At 38.7% G+C, this 21,970-nt stretch overlaps 2 protein-coding genes across 11 annotated transcripts in view; both read left to right on the top strand.

Annotated features, from left to right (window-relative positions):
- PPP3CB (protein phosphatase 3 catalytic subunit beta) overlaps nucleotides 1-5,637 on the top strand; it is a 55,636-nt gene extending 49,999 nt beyond the window's left edge. For 4 of the 7 annotated variants that reach the window (XM_032311761.1, XM_032311759.1, XM_032311762.1 and 1 more), the window contains 2 exons: nucleotides 2,542-2,571; nucleotides 4,020-5,637. In XM_032311761.1, the coding sequence (XP_032167652.1) occupies nucleotides 2,542-2,571; nucleotides 4,020-4,198 (209 nt within the window). In that variant the 3' untranslated portion in view covers nucleotides 4,199-5,637. The remainder of the gene's footprint in view (nucleotides 1-2,541; nucleotides 2,572-4,019) is intronic. The other 3 variants (XM_032311764.1, XM_032311765.1, XM_032311766.1) reach the window with 1 other exon arrangement.
- A 2,199-nt stretch (nucleotides 5,638-7,836) lies between these two features.
- On the top strand, nucleotides 7,837-17,061 carry MSS51 (MSS51 mitochondrial translational activator). Of its 4 annotated transcripts, none has more exons than XM_032311775.1 (7): nucleotides 7,837-8,316; nucleotides 12,724-12,966; nucleotides 13,245-13,400; nucleotides 14,467-14,591; nucleotides 14,791-15,357; nucleotides 15,677-15,770; nucleotides 16,117-17,061. In XM_032311775.1, exons 2-7 carry the CDS (start codon nucleotides 12,746-12,748, stop codon nucleotides 16,334-16,336), a joined length of 1,383 nt encoding a protein of 460 aa, XP_032167666.1. In that variant the 5' UTR covers nucleotides 7,837-8,316; nucleotides 12,724-12,745; the 3' UTR covers nucleotides 16,337-17,061. The 4 variants fall into 4 exon arrangements, 3 of the variants coding, with proteins under 3 accessions (XP_032167666.1, XP_032167667.1, XP_032167665.1); XM_032311776.1 differs by lacking the exon at nucleotides 7,837-8,316 and adding an exon at nucleotides 10,743-10,777; XM_032311774.1 differs by lacking the exon at nucleotides 7,837-8,316 and having other exon boundaries at nucleotides 12,351-12,966.
- Nucleotides 17,062-21,970: the final 4,909 nt, after the last annotated feature.

Raw genomic sequence — 21,970 nt, 5'->3', positions numbered from 1 at the left:
AGACTCATACAGAAGCTGCATCTGAGTGATTTAATTTTTTTTTCTAATATCATAGTAGACATGTTCTCTGATATGAATAACTCAGAGTTAAATATTACAAAAAGAAGGTTTTCAAATTCTAATACCTCAGTCCTGTCTTCAGAAAATAGTCCAATTGCCTTCTCAATAACCTTAATTTAGATTTCTTGAGTGTTTTCACAAACTACACAGCTCTTTTGGAATAGGAATTGATATATTTTATGTACATTTTTTTCAAGGAAATTTATTTGGGAGCTAGCCCTATAATGCTACCTTCACCAGGACATATATGGGAAAATATGTGGCCATCTCTTTAAGTAATGCCAAGTTCTTCTTCATTATTTATCCCATGTAGTATTGAGGAACACAGTTTGTGACAGCACTGAACATAAACTTACTAAGGCCCTGTCAGAATGCCCTATAAAACTGAAAACAAATAGAGGAAAAACAGTGTCTTTCAGATTGAACTTTGTAATTATAAAATCTCTTTTCAGCTTAATGCTTAAGCTTCAAATGACCTTTTATTCAATTTTAAACATTCACGCTTGACATGGTATGCAATTTTGAGTGTGATATGTATTTTGTGTCCTCAAAAGGATTAGGAGCATTTAGAAGCTTCTAGAAAGAGCAGAGAATATCATTTGACCTAGAACATGCTTTCACTTATAATAGAATGGTTTCAGAAGTATGTTGTTACATTTCATAATTTGAAAAATTTATTAATAGACTTTTGAACTACTGATGCACTCAGATACTAATTCTTACAGTAATATCAGGTTTTATTTTTAATTTATTCCCATATATAATACAAGTTATGAAATATTTCATATAAAATCACTTCTGTTACCGTAAGCTCTTTAAAACATTCTGATAGGCATTTATTTTTTTTACCCATTCAATGTCTAAATTATAAAGAAAATAGTCCATATTTTGAAGAATAGAAATTGTAGGGCAGTTCAAGAAGAGGTGGGTCACTTATCCCAGTTTTCTGTGTGGGAAGATATAAAGAATATATTCCAGGTGTACAGAGCTAGGTTTTTTTTAAGATGGTGATTTGTACAGTGGGTATACAATAAGTATGTCTGCTTGGATTTGTGATACAGATTAACAGTTAAGGAAAGTTAATTCTTTTTTATTAGTGTTCATCCTACTTTTTTTGGGTCCCCAACTCACTTAACTATCTGGTTAAGATTAATGAATTTCTAATTTAGATCTACTTTAATTCCCTAGATTAATCAGCTTTCTTTCACATTAATAACTGCTTTGGACAAAATTTATTATTTCTAAAATTTATTATTTCTAATTGGCCTTCTAGAAGAAGCATAATAGAAAGGAGGGGCTTATTGTTATAAATATTCTGAGTGTGTGCACTTTGGGTAAAAAATGGAGAATTTGCAATATTGTCAGGCAACATTGTCCTCTGCAGTCTTTGATCCTGGTCCTCAGCGTGAGTGCTGTGTACAGTTTGAACCCAGAAATGAGCCAAAAGGATGTTTCACTACAAAATGTATGACTAAATAATGTTGTGATTCTTTAAATGGGCCAGAGACAAGCTATACTACTGAGTGCATTTCTCCCTTATATGACCTATGTATATGTCCATATCATACAGTAATTAGGATTTACTGCCTGTAAAACCTCACTTTTATCTCGATTCCTCTCTTGGTAGATGGGCTTGAAAAGATATATATTGTCCTTTTTATCTTCATTTGAGAATGCATGCTATTAGTACCTGAGGCAGATTTGAGTTCATGATAAACTGAACATAAATAGCTTTTTTAAAAAGGCTATATATATTAATATCTTTAGATATTTGGGACACCAGTGTTAGAATAGAAAGGAAGTTCCTGGAAGACAAGAAGGGTCTTTTTAGGTTATCCATAATCAACAGAGCTACGGAACTCTTCTGCTTAGAGTAATTCACCAGGTTTATAGCCCTTAAGTTTCATTGTGGCCGTACTGACGTCTGCAGCTTTTGCTATGCCTTATGAATTAGAAGCAAAAGGAAAAGCATTACTGACCCTTCTACTTTATATCTTGTGGAACAATTGATAATGAGAATTGTTTCAGTTAGATGGGGGAGGGGGGAGAATCTTCTGTTTGCTCTTCTGCTACAATTCTGCCATCATAATTTAACCATAGAGAATTCCCTTGTGATTGTGATGGATGTGATATAATAAATATGTTGAAAAGTTCTAAGGCCATCAAAATACTGAATTCACAATAGGTAATTAATAATGGAGTGCATTTGCATGGGTGCTGAGGTGTCTGTGTTTATATTAGGTCCATGTGTTCTGTGCTCTGAGCGGTGTTGTCATAGTGCTGTGTGTAAACTGTGCTGTGTCAGGAATTGGGGGATTGGATGGGGCTTTCTAATATGGTTACTATTTATGTTAAATTGTAAATGATGATGTAGTATGGGATACTGTGATATTTTACGTGATCATTGCCTTTTCTGCTGTACAATATGACCCTTCTCATCTCTCTCATTCATTTTGCATGCCTCTGCTCACTTCTGTACAGCCACAGTTGAGGCTATTGAGGCTGAAAAAGGTACGATCAGAGTCCTTGCGCTGGGCAGAGATCTGTGGTGTGTGGGTGGGCATCAGAGAATGTCCTATGGGTGTGTTTTACTCCTAGTTTGCACAGCCCAAGATGAATCAGACTCACTGACTCATCAAGTTTAATAGTCACATTCCTCTTTTTTTTCTTTTCCTTTCTTTTCTTTTCCTTTTTTTAAAAATTTTTTTAATTACAAGGACCAATTTCCATAGTGATAATCTGGTTTTTCCCTTTTCCAGTATTGTGCACAACCAGCATTTACCATTCCTGAATTCTTTAGAGTACAGCATGTTATGCTATATTATTATAGCATTTGAAGTTGCAAAGAAAGGTCTATTCTACATTTTGCATGTTTCTATGCTATTTAGATAATTTTTTCCCCAAATGAAACCCCCTCTAGGTATAGGTTTGAGTTGGTTTTTACTCGTTTTCAGTAATTCACCTGAGAGTACAGGAGCTGTCACTATGATTTTTTTTTTTTTTTTTTTTTTTTGCTGTTTGGCCTAGAGTTTGCTGATAATATTTATTCATATATATCATATGTTGGCTTGATATAACATCACTAAATGCTTTGCTGTCCCAACCATTTATTTGGTTCACATGCACAGACTTTGAGTCCCAGGAATTGCACATATTATAAAGCAACCAGATTATAACCAGTGGTATGGAAATCTTCTGTATGTACAGTTTAATAGTAGAAAAAGCATCATTCCAGATGAAGTGTATGAGAAATTAAAACAATTGGAGGAGGATTGTCATTTACTTTGATTTGGGTTTCCAAAGAACATGCAGTGAATGGCCATTGAATTAAGGAAGATATTTCTTAAAAATATGAAACTGAATACTTTTTACTATCAGCCAAATACAGATCTAACTCCTGGAGGCATTTCCCACCTTTTTCATTTCATTCTGGTGGTGATAGGGTGATGATACCTTGACCTCCAAGATAGTTCTGATCTGCTAAATTTTAACATAGTTTGCCTCTTTCTCCTCCCAAGCCCTTGGTACAGATTTGTATGTCAAGGTTAACCTTGTTTAGCCTCCTCACTTGCCCTTACTCTTGTTGCTGCCTTACTGTGATAGTCACTGGTGATTTTAAGGTCTGAGGTAGGAGAAACTTGGTATAGTAGAAGTCAGACTGAGACCCTGAGACCATTGCCTGTAAGTTAATTTGGGGGCCAGGGAAGGGTTATTTTTGTGAGTTCTCTTTTAAAAGCTATGCTAACACTTGTCATCTATGAAACTATTGTGTTTATATTTAGGTTTAAAGATTTCACATTTTAAGGGGAAGTCTGGAATGGGGGTAGGATTCAGTTAAAATAAGATTTAAATATTGCTACATACAGCTAATTTCTTTCTTCTTAAAAATCATTAATTATGTTTGTGAAATCTCAGAAATGTTTTTCTATTACTGACTTTCAAATTTGCATTTTGTTAAGCAATACGAGGATTCTCTCCACCACATAGAATCTGCAGTTTTGAAGAGGCAAAGGGTTTGGATAGGATCAATGAGAGAATGCCACCCCGGAAAGATGCTGTACAGCAAGATGGTTTCAATTCCCTGAACACCGCACATGCCACTGAGAACCACGGGACTGGCAACCATAGTGCCCAGTGACCCACGGCTTCCCAGGGACTCTCACATCTCGGGCCCCAAATGGACAGATCACCCCCAGGATCTGGAGGGGTCGGCCAAGCTGACTGTAAATGTCACAGTCCCTCTGGAGAAACCATTGTGCTTTTTGAGACCCCAGCCCCCTTCCTGGATGGAGGCTTGAGGGCCCTGGGACATGTGGTGATATCTGATAAGATTGAGTCATCGCTGCCAAGGTGGAGAGCAGTGAGCAAGGGGCTTGGGGCAATTTCCAGTGGAGGGCAACTATACCTCCATTTATGCTTGTGGTTCACACATTTAAGTTTACAAATGAGATTTTTTTTTCCCCTCAGTAGAATTAGATTTTGTTTTTTAACCATGACTTCAAATGCAATCCTAAGAGCTAATGTGGACTTTTTTTTCCCCCCATGAAATGTCTTTAAAGGATGAATTAGCATGGTCTTAAAATACATTTCTGAGGTTACTAAGCTGTATTTTGAATTATGGGCAAAATGCTGAGAAAACCAGTTGGCATTTATACAAATGCTGACCTCAGGTCTATAGTTCTTAAATGTGGCTAATTCTGTAATATAGTCTTGGTATTTTTCAATTATGAATGCATAACCTATTTCTAGGCAGACACTCTTGAACACAAATCCAAAAAGTAATTTAGAATCTTTTTTGCCCAGATCTTTTGAAATTTACACCCCAGAGATTTAAGAAGAAAACCTCTAAATTTCAAAATTATGAAGAATTACAGAATTACTCATTTAAGGTACTTTAAAAGAAGTTTGTACATTGTCAAAGTAAATTTTAATTCAAATCATGTCTGTAAAACTTGACGTATTTTGTGTATGCATGTTTTCATTTTGCAAATATTTAATATATAGACCTATGATGTACAGGTACGACATGTATAGGTTACCTAGATGTTATGAGAAATTTTAGTTTATTGTGAGTACTCAAGTTGCTTAAATAGCCACCAGGGTGATTTGCTGCTGGCTTTCTATCATCTTTATGTTTTGATGCAAAGGAAATTTTAAAATGTTCTGGAAGTGTTTTTGATTAAGCAATGCAGCATAGAAGCAATGGTTCTGTTCAATCATTCAGATGTTAGTGGAAGCATAAAAGTCAAGATTGCATGTTGAACCTTTTCTTTTGATAGTTACAGAACTGCTTGGTTAAACTAAATGGAACCATGTGCTAATTTTTCACAATTATTGACCTGTATTGATTGCCACTGTAGTTTGGTATTTCCCTTTACTTTGGTGGCCTGCTTCCCTCATGCCCTGGAATACAACTCAGAGCTCCAGGCAGCGGAACCATTTATTGTTTTGTTTGCCAGAAAGTGCACCCTGTATGGTCTCCTGTCTAAGTTGGAAATATTATGCATGTGCAGGACTATTCGAGTATTTTATAAACAGTAGCACACAATAAATTCCATGCATGGGCCGCTGCTCCTATCTCTGTGTTGGGTTTTATTTGGAACATGTAGTCTGATTTGACGTCATGCAAATCAGAAAATCCTGTTAATAGGTCTGGGATATATAGCCTTCAGAGATTATCTCGTGGATGGTTCATGGTAATTTGATAAATTAAATTCTTGTCTTCATAAATTTTCTTTTTTTTTTTTTAACTTTGGTTACATTTGTCTTACATAAGCATTAATAACTGAAAACTAGAGTACTTTGGGTGCCTATTATAGGCCTCCTAAATCTAATATTTAAAATCACTATTTCATTTAACTTTTAGTTGAAATAAAATGTTACTATGTAGAGTTTTATTATAGTAGTATTGGGAATTTATTGGGTGTTTTAACAATAAGAGAAAGAATATTCATGATACTGTATTTTCTTGCCATCACATTCCTTTCTTTTCCATAATCAAAATAAGTATGAAATTTTGCAAATTGAGGGAAATTAGGATATTGCTCAACATTTTATAATATAATCATATAATGACTTAACAGTTTTCAACAATAATTATAAAAGATGCACCTTACAAAGCATTCATTTAATTTGAACTGTATATACTTGCCTTATTCCAGGTAGCAAACAGAACTCAAATTGTTGATTATTACAGCTTGCAGTTGCTGTATTATCAGCTTGCATACATAGCAGTCCTTGAACTATCCTTAAAGCTACTGTGCACTGCATACCTTTAAAGGTTCTTTTGGATGTTACTATTTTATGAAAACTCTGCATCTCTAAATTAAGAGCTTAACTAGTATATCTGAGGATATACTAGTTTCTCAGACCTTAGGTCCATCACTGGGATTCTTGGGTAAACATAAAACATCATTAACAAACTAGAAGAATTATGGGTTGATGGTAAAGATTAAAAAGAAGAAGAAAGTGAGAGAAAGGAACAGAATGCTGAAAAATGGTATACAGTAAGAGTGGTAGAAAAATCACCCAGTGCCTCACAGACCACTTCCTAACTGTTGAATAAGAACCTCTTTCTAGTCCTTCTTCGTAACTGTGCACCACAGAAGTGTTTTTTAAGGTTTCACCTTGAACCTTAGAAACATTTTAAGGCTTTTAAAAAAATGTAACTTAACGATGAAAGCAAACTGAAAAGTTCAGATCTTTCTAAATTGTAAATTTGAATGTCTACCAAAGCTAGTAGTAGTGATGATAAAATATGTTAATACCAGTATCAATTTTTTCTATATATTATATCCCTTTATATTCAAAGATGACACTTCTGAGTTAGAGAAGACCATCTCTGACTTCCTGTGCCTTCTGCAGTTCAGCCATCATTCACAGAACTCATAACCTTTAAAAGTACTGCCAGTTAAATTTGAAATAGGCCTGAAATCTTTGCTTAAAATGAATTACTCCTGTTTTACTCAGGATTTTTGTGTATTGCTACTGACTTTCTTTCCTCCACAGCTATTCTGAATAATACGTAATGTTTCATTGTATCCTTAACACTTAACTTTTACTTTCCCTGTGTGTAGTTAATTTCTACAGTTTGGTGCTCCTTTAGAATCCATCCTCTGCATCTATTCATATGTAAATTTTTGATTTGCCACATTCCAGGACCTCAAATTGACTGTAAGTTGTTCTGTTCCCCAGTTCGATGATGTTCACAGAGGCAGGTAAGTGACATAGCTAGGACCAGGTATAAGCAGAAATTCAGGTCTTGCAGTCGTGTAGGACCACTGCCCTTCTGGTAGACTCTGGAGCTTGTAAGTGAAAAGGAGCTCAGAATGTGTAATCAGGTTCCCTGGATCAGCATTCATTGTAGGAAGGAATAAGATGTTTGAATTGATTCTTTTATATTTTCTGTTCCTAGAAATTGTGTATTTTTAGCCAATAATATTTTGGTTTTGTTTACTCTATTCCTCTATTTATTCCTCTTTTGAAATAAGTGAAGTGTGCCTGATGACATTTACTCAGAAAGTACCTTGCTCTCCTTTCAGAGAAAGTGAATTTTACAAATTTTACAAATTAATTATTTCCCCCACAATTGATTTCCTTCTGTACCATTAAATGACCATTTGTATTCTTCTATCTTAGGTATTATATTTTGTTTAAGCCCAGATTGATCATTGTTGAGTTGTGTTTGAGCAGTGTTTGTTATACTCAAAGGGACTTTGGGCTTGGGTTAACTCATCCTGGGTCTGGATTGACATCCAGAACTCCAGGAATTCTGTTGATCTGAGCTAGTGCCTACCTTTCCAACCAAATAATGACTTCTGAACTAATCCCAGGATTTTTGTTTTTGTTTTGTTTTTAATTTTTTTTTTTCTCTGACTCTCTGGACTGAGAGCAGAAATGCTGCCTTAGTGAGAGAGGTTCAGGAAGCAACAGGTTTCATCTTTCCTTAGCCTGCCTAGCCTTTGGTGAGTTTGGGAGTGTTGACAGAGTTCTTAGCCTTCTTGGCAGAGAAGGAAGGTCAGAAGGAGAGAAGTCCATGGGCAGAGGGCCAGGTCTCTCCTTACCTCGTTAGGGATAGCGTTGTCTGTCTGGTTGGCAGGACACACCTAATCACAGAGACTCAGCATTTCAGCAGTTTGCAAAGGGAAGTGATATGAAGGGACAGCTGCAAGTCAGCCACAACCTAGATAGGAGGAGGTGAAGCATTTACTTCACTTGGAAGAAAGAGAGAAGGAAGGAAGCCGAGGGCTTAGCAGGGTAAGTTGCTTTTCCATCAAACCATCTGCTTGCTTAGTTTATAGTTGAGTAAAACATTTATCACCCCTGGGAGTGTTAATCACTGATTAAGCAGCCGAATGTGCTTCATAAGAGCAATATTCTTAATATATTCCTCCTTTTCTCTTTCTCTTTCCCAGCTCCTTCTAGGATCCCCCAATGACTAGAATCATTTCCCCCTTTCCCTACCTCCCCAAAGGGTGAATTAGAGAAAATTAGATGGTCCTTCCTGTTCTGGAGATAGTGAGAATGTAACTGGTTTGGGTGAAACTTGAGGCTTTTGGTGATGAAGGAGAAAAATGGGAGACTGGTCTAGGAATAGGCTAATATTGGAGGGAATTTGGAAATGAAAGATAATAGTTTTTCTAGACCGTGCAGACTGTCTCCTCTTTAGTCCTTAGTGTTGGTGTTTTCTCTCTTACGAGAATATATTAGAGCCCAAGTTATTGGGGATGGCTAGAAAAAAATTGAAGTGATTCCTTATAGGTGAGGTAGACTCTAATATCTGGAAAATTCTGAAAGCTTATTATATATAATTCCTTCCAGCTTCTCCCTGTCCTGTCTGGTTTTTTGCCTTCATTTCTCTCAGTCCTATTCCTTCCCCTCAAACTTGGAGGATCTTGGGGCTCATTGCAGGGAAGTTAGAACCAGGGAAGCTGGGTCTGGTCCTAGGGTACACAAACTCCGATATGAACCTCATGTAGATACAAATGCACCTTCTTACCTTACTCTACCTTCTTCCCAGAAATTTAGTTCATTTGTATCATTAACCTTCTCTAGAGGAAACTATCAAGGATTCATCACCACCACTCCTCCCCAAACTGATCTCTGCACTTCCCAGCCAGTTCAGCCAATCCCCCAGAGAGCCAAGAGTTAATCTTCCATTGGAGAAAGACATCTTTGGAAAGGCAGATTAAGTTAGGAAGTACATTTCTGGTCTTAATTGGCTTCCATTGCAGCACAAAAGCTAGTTGAACATCAGGAATATTATTACTCCTGGGATTTAAGACTCTTGACCTACCTCAAATCAAAGATAATTTTTCTCTATATCTTTCAAGAAAGATGAATCCATTCTTTCAAGGTTCAAGAAGGTATCTTGCCTAAAGAGGCTGGGTAGCTAGAGCAGAGGAATGCTTCTCAAGTTGCAGTGATTTTGGAAATTGGATGAGAATGTGTAGTGATTAAAAATGGAAAGAAGGGGCGCCTGGGTGGCTTTGTCAGTTGAGTGTTCAACTCTTGATTTCAGCTCAGGTCATGATCTTGGGGTTACAAGATTGAGCTTCAAGTTGGGCTCTGCACTGAGTGTGGGGTCTGCTCAAAATTCTCTCCCTCTCCCTTTGCCCCTCCCTGGCTGCTCAAATAGGCTTGCTCTCTTAAAAATATAGATAGATAGATAGATAGATAGATAAATGAAATAAAGCATATATTTTTTAAAAGTGGAGGAAGTGTCAGGTCAGTTGTTGGAAATGGCGTACTCAGGTGTGAAGGCATCCTTTAGTAAAGGGACATGACCCTTAAATCTTTTTTTTTTTTTTTAAAGATTTTATTTATTTATTTGACAGAGAGAAATCACAAGTAGATGGAGAGGCAGGCAGAGAGAGAGAGAGGGAAGCAGGCTCTCCACTGAGCAGAGAGCCCGATGCGGGACTCGATCCCAGGACTCTGAGATCATGACCTGAGCCGAAGGCAGCGGCTTAACCCACTGAGCCACCCAGGCGCCCCCTTAAATCTTAAAATAATCTATCACCTTGAGGTCTAATTTCTTCTGTATTGGTGAGAATGTAGAAGATATATGCAGATGAGCTTAGCTATTCCTGTTCTGTAGACTCTGAAAACATCCATTTATCTGTGGGATGAGGGGAGAAATTACAGGGGTACAGTGAGAGGATGAGAGAGAAGTACAAAGGAAAATACAGATTAGTTCCCTCATTAACTAAGGACAACAGTTTGCAAGAGCCATGTTGTAAAATAAGATTCTTTTTTAAAGTTTTCATTTTAATTCCAGTTAGTTAACATGCAGTGTTATATTAGTTTCAGGTGTACTGGGTGATTCTGGGAAGTTTTTGTTCTGCCACTTACACCTCAGCTGAATGATGATTCTTGGAGTTTTTTCCCTAACAGATCTGGTCCAGAAGGATTAAATGTCAGACTATTTTTGGAACAAAACCTGATCCCTGATTTGTACTTTAATAGTTACCTTATTCACAATAAAACCAATCACTGTTAGCATTTTTATCCTCTACCATTTTCCTGTCCCTAGAAGCAGTTAATCTGAGGGTTAATAAGTTTTTAGCTTCTCCGAGATGCCTGGGTGGCTGAGTTAGTTAAGCATCTGCCTTGTGGTTATGATTTCAGGGTCCTGGGACTGAATCCTGCATTGGGCTCCTTGCTCAGCGGGGAGCCAGGCTGCTGCTTCTGCCTACTGCTCCCTCTGCTTGGGCAGGCACTTGCACGCACACTTTCTCTGACAAATAAAATCTCTTTAAAAATAATTTTTTAGCTTCTCAATCTCTACAGATACCTTTTTTTATTTTTTAATTGAGGTGAAATTCACATAACATAAAATTAATCCTTTTAAAATGAGCATGTTATGTCATACATTCACATTGTTACGCAACCATGACCTCTATCTAGTTCCAAAACATTTTCACCATCTCAAAAGAAAAACCTATAACCATTTAACAGTCACTCCCCATCCCTCCCTCTTCCATCCAGCCCCTGGCAGCCATGAATCTGCTTTCTCTTTGGATTTACCTTTTCTCAATATTTCATATAAACGGAATCATGTAACGTATGATCTTTTGTGTCTGGCTTTCAGTTAGCATAATGTTTTTGAGGTTCACCCACATTATAGCATATTATTAGTACTTCATTTCTTTTGATGGTGTCCTATCTGAGAAATTGCCAAATCCATATTATGACACTTTTCCGTATGTGTTCTTCTAAGACTTTATAGTTTTAATTCTTACATTGATGTTATACTTAATAATCAAACTCATACCATTCTATTTCATTAATTCCTAGAATGTTCCCATCTACAGTTCTATGCTCATGCTCTTCTCTGTGCTTAGAATTCCTTTTTCTGTCTCCATTTATTCAAAGTATTACCGTCATTAATGGGTCTGTTCTGACTGCTGTATGCTTTATAAAGTCGTCTACAGCTAACTAACTGAGGAGACTCCTTCTGATCTGCTTTAGTTTCACTTTTCTTACAGGATTTATATACTGCCTTATATTACAATTTACATTTGATCCCTCTTTAAGACATTTACATATTAAGTATATTTTGCATATGTTTCCCTTATAATATTTTATAAATAATTATATGTGTTTAGCAATAAATATTTTTTGAATAAATGGATGTTTTTATTTTTCCCAATATAGTTCTTTTTGTTTACTCATTCCTTTGGGAAGGAATGGGAGAAGACGAGGAGGGAAAGGAGAATATCAGAGTTCCTCCTAGGTAGTGGGAAGATAATGGGATTAGTTCTACTTTAAAGCTCAGTTGTTTAGGAAATTTTCCTCATAATTTGCATAACTTGCTTTGACTACATAAATCTTAATATTGTGGTGCTGATTTTGTATTGCATTTAATTTCTACTTCTGGGCTGAGTGCTTAAAAATGTGATGATAGGTCTTCTAAAATGAATGTTTTATTTCCCTAGCTAGGTGAGGTTGACTGATTCTCCAAATAGTTGGTAGTTTTGAACAACCAAAATTTCTGTTGCTTTTTCCTCCATTATTTTAAGTTGATTTTTTTCAATGCATTAATAATATATGAATATATTCTTAGTATTCAAGAGTCAAACATTACAGATAAGTCTAAAGTTCCTTTTGATTAACCCAGTTCCTATCCCATTATTTCTTTCCCTCCAAGTTAATCATTATTATTGGGTTTGTTGTTTGTTTTTTTTTTTAAGATTTTATTTATTTATTTGAGAGAGAGAGAAAGCATGAGAGGAGAGAGGTCAGCGGGAGAAGCAGACTCGCTGCTGAGCAGAGAGCCGGATGTGGAACTTGATCCCAAGGACTCCAGGATCATGACCTGAGCCAAAAGCAGTCGCTTAACCAACTGAGCCACCCAGGCCCCTCTGTTACTGGTTTTATATGAGCCCTGCCAGACCTTTTTCTATGCATTTACTTATATACATAGTTTATATTTCATGTAGAACTTCATATGTGATACATATATAATTATGTTGATATATAATTATTTTCCTCCTGTTTTTTATAACTGCCTGTGATGATCAGTCATCAGTAGATCCTAAGTAAATCTTACTGATAGTTAGGTCTGAGAGACTGTAATGAAAATTGAAAGGTCAAACATATGAAAACACATTGTACTTGTCTAGCTTGCAAAATTTCATTCTATATCTGTTCTACATATAGTCCCAGGTATCAGTGGACAGCCATGGCTCCAAGATCCCGGCAACGAAGGCACAAGAAACCCCCTTCATCGGTGACTCCCATGGTTATGACCCCACCCACATTTGTGACCTCTGTGCCTCTGACCCTCTCAAAACCTGACCCTAGCATTGATGCACTTGGCTTCTTCTCCTTGGAGAATAATGTTCCTGGCCTATCCCAGCTAATCCTTCAAAAGCTAAACATGAAAAGCTATGAAGAATACAAGTGAGTGTCTAGCTCTGTGGAAGAGTAATATATTAATCTCTGGGAGAAATGATTTCAGAAAGCAAGAAGGGAATAGAACTTGGGGAATATGGAGCATTTACAATGAGGGAGTTTCTCATCCTGACTTTTGCAAGTTTTATTACTATAGAAGAAATATAATATGCTCATGTGAGAAATAGTGGGAATAGATGGAAATATATAGGAAACAAGGTATAGGTCATGAATGATTCTGGAGATACTTTTTTTCCGATTGCTACTTCTCCATGCCATTTCTGCAGGTTGGTGCTAGATGGGGGTGCTTCTGTATCAGGCTTTGGATTTCGATGTCTTCGAGAAATGTTCCAGAAGATGGAGGACACATTCCAATTCTGTGCTCACTGTAGAGCTCTTCCTAGTGGCCTTTCAGACTCCAAGGTCCTGCGGCAGTGCAAGAGGTGACTAGTCAGGGGCTAATAGGAAAGTCATCCAGAAATGATCCTATTCTAAGACTTCATTGCAGGAGGAAAGGTCTAAGAGTTTTCAGAATAACTTTGGGCTCACTTCTCATTTTGTGGGATCCGGACCACAGAAAGATTAGAAAAGGACTGGGCTCCTGTTTACTTTGGGTGTTATGGGAAAGTCAGACAATGGTCCAATAGTCCCCCTTATGTGCAGTTTCAAGTTCTACGGTTTCAGTTATGTGTGGTCAACCACAGTCTGGAAGCAGATGACCTCCTCTGGCTATTACCACAAAGTTAATAGTGTAATGCTGAGTCACAGCACCTACGTCATTCACCTCACTTCATCTTACCATGTTGAAGGCATTTTAGGCATTTTATCATCTCACATCACAAGAAGAAGGGTCAGTATAGTACAATAAGATACTTTGAGAGAAAGACCACATTCATATAACATTTATTATAGTATAATTATTTTATTATGTTATTGTCATTAATCTTTTGCTGTGCCTAATTTATAAACTTTATCATAGGTATGTATATGCAGGAAAATACATAGTATATATAGAACTGTCCATAGTATATATATGAACTGTCCATGAGTTCAGGCATCCACTGGAGTCTTAGAACATTTTCCCTGTGGAGAAGGGAATAATCTGTATAATCTACTGTATAATTTTCTCCACTTCCTTCCTCTTGAGTATTCAATGGGTAAGATCCTGTCTGTTCTGGGGAGGTTGGGGTTGAGCCACACCTGTGATAAAAGGGCAGCTGCAAACTCCTAATGTTTGTTTTTTTTTCCTGTAAGGGATGTAAAAAGTGAGTTGTTCCAGATAGAGACTGAAGTGTACTCTGACCCAAGAGAATAATTACATTCCTAGTCTCTCATGCCTCCTCTGCCAAATGTAATCTCCAAAATTGGTGCATCAGCTCTAACTCCTCTCCGTACTTCCCTACTCAGTGATCTTTCTTCCTAGATATAGCAAGTGTCAATTCCCTTCCCTAGACATCTCCAATCACCTTTGAGGTGTAGGAACATCTATTTCTGGGGCTAATCTTTCAGGTGCAGAAATGTCTATTACTGTGGTCCAGAGTGCCAGAAGTCAGACTGGCCGGAGCACAGGAAGGTTTGTCAAGAGCTGCGTCTGGTAGCTGTGGACCGTCTCATGGAATGGCTTCTAGTCACAGGTGAAGTGGTGGTGCTGGAGAACTCTGTCACAGCAGTCATAGTTGGTTATACTTGGAAAAAGATAAGAAAGCATGTTGTTATGAGGAAAACATGAGAAACTCAGTGGGGCAGTCCTGGTCACAAGTAGGAAGAGTAAATTTTAGAAAGAATATTGAAGCCAGGAAAGGTTTAGGTCACTCTTATCCCTTCTTTCTACAGGTGCTTTTGTCCTACCTTCAGGACCTTGGCCATGTGTGGCTGAAGTTGTACAGGGTTGGGATACCTGGTTTTCTATGCGGCATTTACAGCTAGAAGCTGCACTGGATGCTGTACTAGGTAGTCATGCCATGAACACCCTGTGGGCCAACGTAGGACGGCCAAGGCCAGACCCAGATGTCCTGCAGGGCTCTTTGAAGCGGCTGCTGACAGATGCCCTATCACGGCCTTTGACACTGGGCCTTGGGCTTCGGGCCTTGGGGATAGATATTGGGAAGACTGGGGGAAGCACAGTGCATGTGGTTGGTGCTTCCCATGTGGAGACATTCCTCACTCGCCCTGGGGACTATGATGAGCTTGGCTACATGTTTCCTGGACACCTAGGCCTCCGTGTCATCATGGTGGGTATAGACGTATCTGCTAACTTTACACAGAGCACCTCAACTTCCCCCCTGGAACCTGGCACAGTTCAACTTAGTGGCCATAGGGGCCTCTATCATGACTTCTGGGAGGAACAGGTAGAGACTGGACAGATAGCCCATCCAGATTTGGTGGTGGCATTCCATCCAGGTAAGAGTCATTCAGGGGAATACTGGTTGGCTTTTCAGGGAATTTTCCATCCTGATTCTTATATCTCCTCTATTTGGAACCCCATTCATTTGGTCTGATTAAGCATACTATGATGACAATCTTGGTTGATCATTAGCCATACGTGCTATACCTTGGTTCAGAATTTTCCATTGCAGAACCTGGGGTGGATGGAGGTGGTAAATGAGCACTGGAGGTGAGCAAGGTGAAGGGATGGGTGGACACAAAAAAGTAAATTGCTTAGGGTCTACCTCAGCCTTTCTTCTCTCTATATCCATTTCTGTTATTTTTTTCCCCATAGGTTTTCATGCTTCCCCAGATTTGATGGAGGCTTGGCTGCCCACCCTCCTGCTACTTCGTGATTATGAGATCCCTACATTGATCACTGTTTACAGGTTCTAACCTCTTCCTATTTGTGATACCTCCCTCCCTCACTCATACCTCTCTCTGTATAGATGAGCTCATTTCTCTCCCCCTTCCTCATCTTCTGTCTTGTGGTGAGGATTTTCTTCCTTTCTAATCCCCTTGGAACCAAGTCCTATGCTAGTTAATCTGGTACTCAGTGAGATATTTGGGAGAGAAGGATACCCTGGCCTGTTTAGCTTTAGGTAATTTGGGGGATTACTGAGTCCAGAAGTATCAAGTTCTGAGGAATTTCTCTCCTGTGTCTCTCATAATTAGCAGAGCAATTTCTTTTTTCCTCTCTCTCTCTCTCTCTTTTTTAAAATCTGTCTCCTATAGCCATCAGGAGTTGGCGGCTTCTTTGCAGATTCTGGTGGACCTGGATACACACATCACTGCCTATGGAGCTAACCCTTTCGCATCCCTCAAACCTGAACAGGTCTATTCCAACCCCAACAAGCAACCAGTATACTGCAGTGCCTACTATATCATGTTTCTTGGAAGTTCCTGCCAGCTGGATAGGACGCAACTGGAAGAGAAAGTAGATGGTGGGGTTTAAATAGCTGAGGCAGATCCTGACCGGACTTTTAGAAAATTGGGAGGTTGTGATGAAAGTACCCTGCTGATGTCAGGTTGTTGCCAAGCTTGAAATCCACTATATTTTAAACCTTGGCAACTTGTCTAGGTAAAGAGTCTAAGCTGAATGAGAGTTCCTATATGATTTGACTCTTTTCTGAGATTAGCCACAAGTAGCTTCCAGAGACAGGATTCTAGATTTAATGTGTGGCAAGAAGCCCTAGAATCACTCTCCAGAGCCTAGAATTCCTGACATTTTCCTTTGTGAGAAAGTTGTACCTTTTGACTTGAATCAGATGCTGCCAAGGAAAAGAATGGCACCTTCTTTTTTCTGGAAAAAGACTTTCTTATCTGGCAATCTGGGCTGAAAAATGGAGAGGTGTTAATGACTTGAAGTGGTACAAGAATAGGCAATAGAGAAGTGGCCAGGAACATGAGAGAGATTGTGAGGATTGGCATATTGTTCTATTTCCTGGCTTTTTCTAAGTAAATATCTTATTTTTTTCTTGCTTGGGGCCTTCTAGCCCTAGATCAGCTTTTTGCCTTGTGTTGTATTTAAATATTCCAGGGTAGGAGTACCTGGGTGTGCAGTCATTGTTGAGTTTCTCACTCTTGAGCATAAACTCTGCTCTGGTCACAATCTCAGGGTCATGGGATTGATCCCTGCATTGGACTCCATGCTCAGGGTGAATCTGCTTGATATTCTCTCTCCCTCTCCGTCTACCCCTGCCGCTTGTACTCTCTAAAATAAATAAATCTTTCAAAAAATTAAAAATAAATATCCTAGGGTCTATTGGACTTTAGTTGAATAAACTGGAGTTATTTGTCATTACCTAGTTTATACCACAATAAACTCAGTTTGGGGCTTCTTAAGTTACTTGTTTGTCCTATGTCCTATTCACTGGCAAGTATTACTTATCTAGTCAGAATACCTCCAGACTGGAGGTTTCTCTCTTGCCAAAGGAGTGATTAACACCAGCTCTCTGTTTGGGACTGCTGTTCTGCCACATCATATCTCATGCCATCCTTCTCTTACCACATTCTCAAAATTAGGATATTCCTTAAGTATTCGTTCCTACAGCCTTGCCATGACCTCAGCCTCCCATCCCTAACCTTAACACACACATATATATTCTTATTGTCCAGTCTTATAGGGGTAATGTTAGAATTCATGTGTTCTGGGGTACCTAGGTGGCTCAACTGGTTAAATGTCTGACTGTTGATTTTGGCTCAGGTCATGATCTCAGGGTTGTGGGATTGAGCCCCATGTTGGGTTCTACATTGGGCATGGAGCCTACCTTAAAAAAAAAAAAAAAGAGTTAAGTAAAAACCTTTGCAAAGTTGGAGGACTCACGCATTTCAGTTGCAAAGTTTACTACAAAACAATGGTAATCAAGACAGTGTGGTACTTGCCTAGGATAGACCTATAGATATAGATAGATAGATATAAATAGATATCTATATAGATATAGAGCTATATATAGATATAGATAGATCAATGACATCAAATTGATATGCAATAAATAAATTGAGAAGCAAGAAATAACATTTATGCACAACTGATTTTTGACAAGAGTAATAAAACAATTCAATGGGAAAAGAACAGACTTTTTAACAGCTGGTGCTGGAACAACAGGATTCCACATGCAAAAGGAGGAAGTTGGACCCTAAGTTCTAACTAAGAGAATTTCTTCTTAGTTAGAGAACTGAATTCTCTCAATAGCAACTGAAAAATTTAAGATAACATACTAACCAACTAACCAATGTTAACATCAGTTAGTTAGTTGGTTAGTTGAAGTTGGTTTTCAATTCAGTGAAATTACAATATTAAAAAGTTTATCCTGGGGTGCCTGGGTGGCTCAGTCATTAAGCATCTAAACATCTAACTAACTAGTCAGTAACTAACTCCAGTCCAGCTGAAGTTGGACCCCCCCCCCAACACACACACAACACACAAAAATTAATTCAAAATGGATCAAAGACCTAAAACTATTCAACTCTTAGAAGAAAACATAAGGGTAAATCTATGTGAAGCTGGATTGGGCAATGGTTTATTAAATATGATATCAAACCTATAAGCAACCAAAATAAAAATAGATAAATTAGACTTTATCAAATTTAAAAACTATTGAAAGGACACCATCAAGAAAGTTAAAAGAATGTAAGAAAATACTAGTAAACCACATATCTGATAATGGACTTATATCCAGAATATATATTAACGAACGGTCACAACTTAACAATAAAAGAACAAAAAAATCCAATTACAAAATAGGCAAATATCTGAATAGGTATTTCCCCAAAGAAGATATACAAATGATCAATAAGCACATGAAAAGGTGCTTAACATCTTTAGTCATCAGGAAATAAAAGTCAAAACCACAATGAAATAGCACTTCATCCATTAAAACAAGGATAATTAAAAAGAGAAATAAGTTTTGGTGATGTAGAGCAATTGTAGCCCTCATACACTCTTGGTGGGGATATAAAATGATGTAGCCATTTTGGAATACAGTCTGGCAGTTACTCAAGAAGTTAAACATTGAGTTACCATTTGATCCAGCTGTTACCTAACCTCCTTGGTATGTCCCGTGAGAAATGAAATCATGTACACAAATGACCGTAGTTGCATTATTCACAATAGTCAAAAGATAAAAACCCAATGTCCATCAACTTATGAATGGATAAATAAAATGTAGTGTATCCATGTAATGAAATATTGGCCTTACAAGGGAATTACTGATTCATGCTACAACATGGATGAACCTTGAAAATATGTTCGTTGATGTTCATATTAAGTGGAAGAAGTCACAAACACCACATAATATATGAATACATTTATATGAAATGTCTAGAATAGACAAATCTAAGAAGCCAAAGTAGATTAGTGGCAGCATATGGATGAGGGGGATGAGGGAATTGAGGTAATGGGTTAAGGGTGTGGTTTTATTTTGGAGGTGATGTAAATGTTCTAAAATTTATTCTGATGGTGATATGGCTGAATATATTAAAAACCCTTGAATTGTACTGAGTGACTAGATCTTCATAAAGCTGTTACCAAAAAAAATTTTTTTAACTTTGTGTAGGTAGGGGTGCCTGGGTGGCTCAGTTGATTAAGTGTCCAAGTCTTGATTTTGGCTCAGGTCATGATCTCAGGGTTGTGGATTGAGCTTGGGCTCTGTGCTGGGCAGAGTGTGCATGAGGTGCTCTCTCCCTTCTCTTTCTGCCCCTCCCCCCTGGGGGGAAAAAATCTTAGAAACTGTAAAAATGGGGAATATTGGCTAAGCATTTAATGCAATGCCTAGCACATAGTTCATACTTAATAAATGGTACCTGTTGTTAAATCCCATACCATTTTAATTTTACACAGCAACATAAGCCTTGAGCTAGCATACTGTGTAAGTATTGATTTGATTATGGAAGAACCAATTGGATGTGTCTTGGTTCAGATAAGATAATGCGGGTGCCAGATAAGGTAATAGTGTTAGGTCCATGGTCAAAGGAATGAGACTGATATAAAGCAAAGGTCAAGCAAAGCTTTATTTCGCGCCAAGCATTGAGAATCAAACCGACTGTTCGGGGTCGCCTTTACAGAGAGGGGGGACCCCCTCCCCAAGCCTCCTCACAGACTTTTATAGAGCAAAGGCCATGTGGTTGAGCCTGGCCACACCCAGGTGGCCAATGAGATTGCAACACACAGAGAAAGCTGCACAGTCATGCTAGGTCACACACGGGTGGCCAATTGAATTACAGTTCACCCCATAGTAGCTATTTGAACTAGCCTATCATCTTGGTCAGGATTGGCGCCCAAAAGGTGCCCCAAAGGTGGGGCCCACACTCCTTGGTAGCTAGGGAGACAGTATGCGTGCTCCACTGATGGGATGTCTCCACCTGGCCCAACTCATTCCGCCATTCAGGCTCTGTTGTCTCCACCTGACCTGACCCGCCCTTGTATTTGGGCTCTGTTATGAGGGACTGGTCGACTAGTAGAATGCTACTGGTTTCCCCGACTTGCTTTTAAGTAAGTTCCCAGCGGGGTGGGGTAGGGTCAGTTTAAGTTTTACTGCCTATGCAACAAAATGGCTGTTCAACCGAGATGGAGCCTTCCTTACTAAATAGGCCCTTACAATAGTTGGAGGCATGGAAAGGGAAGGGATAATTTCTAACAAGTAAATTGTGACATTTTATAGAAAAAGCATGAAAGTAAAGTCTATAGGGTTTGGTTATTGATTATGATGGGTGAAGTGTTATGTATCTCTCAGAATCAGATTAGGAGAGAGAAACCACACAGTAACAAGTGACACAAAATTTCCAATTTAGTCATCTGGTGGTGAGAGTACATGAAAGTTGAAATGCCTACCTTCGTGCTAACTGCTGAGAAATCTGAGATGGCTTCTGCCCTTAAAGTGCTTCCAATTTAATAGAAGAAGAAATGGAAAACCATCAAAAATCCTGTAGGATAGTACTAAATTGAATTCTGTTTTTATTTATTTATTTATTTATTTAACAGAGATCACAAGTAGGCAGAGAGGCAGGCAGAGAGAGAGGAAGGGAAGCAGGCTCCCTGCTGAGCAGAGAGCCAGTTGCGGGGCTCAATCCCAGGACCCTGGGATCATGACCTGAGCTGAAGGCAGAGGCTTCAACCCACTGAACCACCCAGGCGCCCCCTAAATTGGATTTTGACATGCTCATCTCAGCAGGTCTATCAGAGCCATTTTTCCTCCAGTATGAGATATAGCTCTGCTTATTTGATCACTTGGCTTGGGGTTTGGTTTTTGCCAAAACATGGTTTTTGCCTTGGGTTTTGCCGGCCATTCATTTGGGGGAATAATTTTTTTAGAGAATAAATTGGTCTATGTCATTCCCTTGATTCAACTTCTCAGTACCTTCCCACTGGAACCAGAATAAAATCCAAATTCCTGGCCCACCCTCATGAGGAAGCTTTTGAGTAGAAAAGCAAGTAGAGTGACAAGTTGGTGGTTCGCAGACTTAAGAGTGCTCGAACCACCTGGACGGTTTGTTAAACAAATTGTTTGGCTCCACCCCAGAGTTTGAGTCAGTAGATTTAAGGTGGAGCCTCAAATCTGCATTTCTATCAAGTTTCCTAGTCAAATTGCTGCTACTTGTATGAGGACCATACTTGGAGAACCACTGTAAAAGCTTAACTGGTTTTTGCTCTGAAATAAACTTTTTTAATAAGTTTAAGATACTGGTCTGAGCCCCTGAAATGACCTCAAACGAGTGGTTTTGATTTATAATGCATCTCGAGTTCTGACTGTCTAGAATTCCAGTAAGTTTTCATTCATTTCATAGGGATCTAACAAAAGACACGGTTTTCATCTCAGTGAAGACGGTATATCAGAGGCCGAGAGGCTGCACCTGGCCTTGATGGTGCGTGGCCCTTCTCAACCGCCCGTCACAGAAAGGGCTGTGGGATTCCTTAAAACCGCTGTGACTTGAGAGAGCCCTAAAGGGATTGGGAATGGTCCCTGCGGCCGAGAAATGTGATGAAACTGGCTCGTTCAGCAGGAGGGTGCGTCGCCTCCCGCAGGTGGAGCGGCGCGGTACGAGCTACGCGGAAGCAGGAGCGGGGCTGAGCCGGGTGCCGCCCCCTCTA

This window comes from Mustela erminea, chromosome 14, assembly GCF_009829155.1.
Source record: "Mustela erminea isolate mMusErm1 chromosome 14, mMusErm1.Pri, whole genome shotgun sequence".
In the NCBI taxonomy this organism is placed as follows: Eukaryota; Metazoa; Chordata; class Mammalia; order Carnivora; family Mustelidae; genus Mustela; species Mustela erminea.
This window is presented reverse-complemented; position numbering and strand designations above follow the sequence as displayed.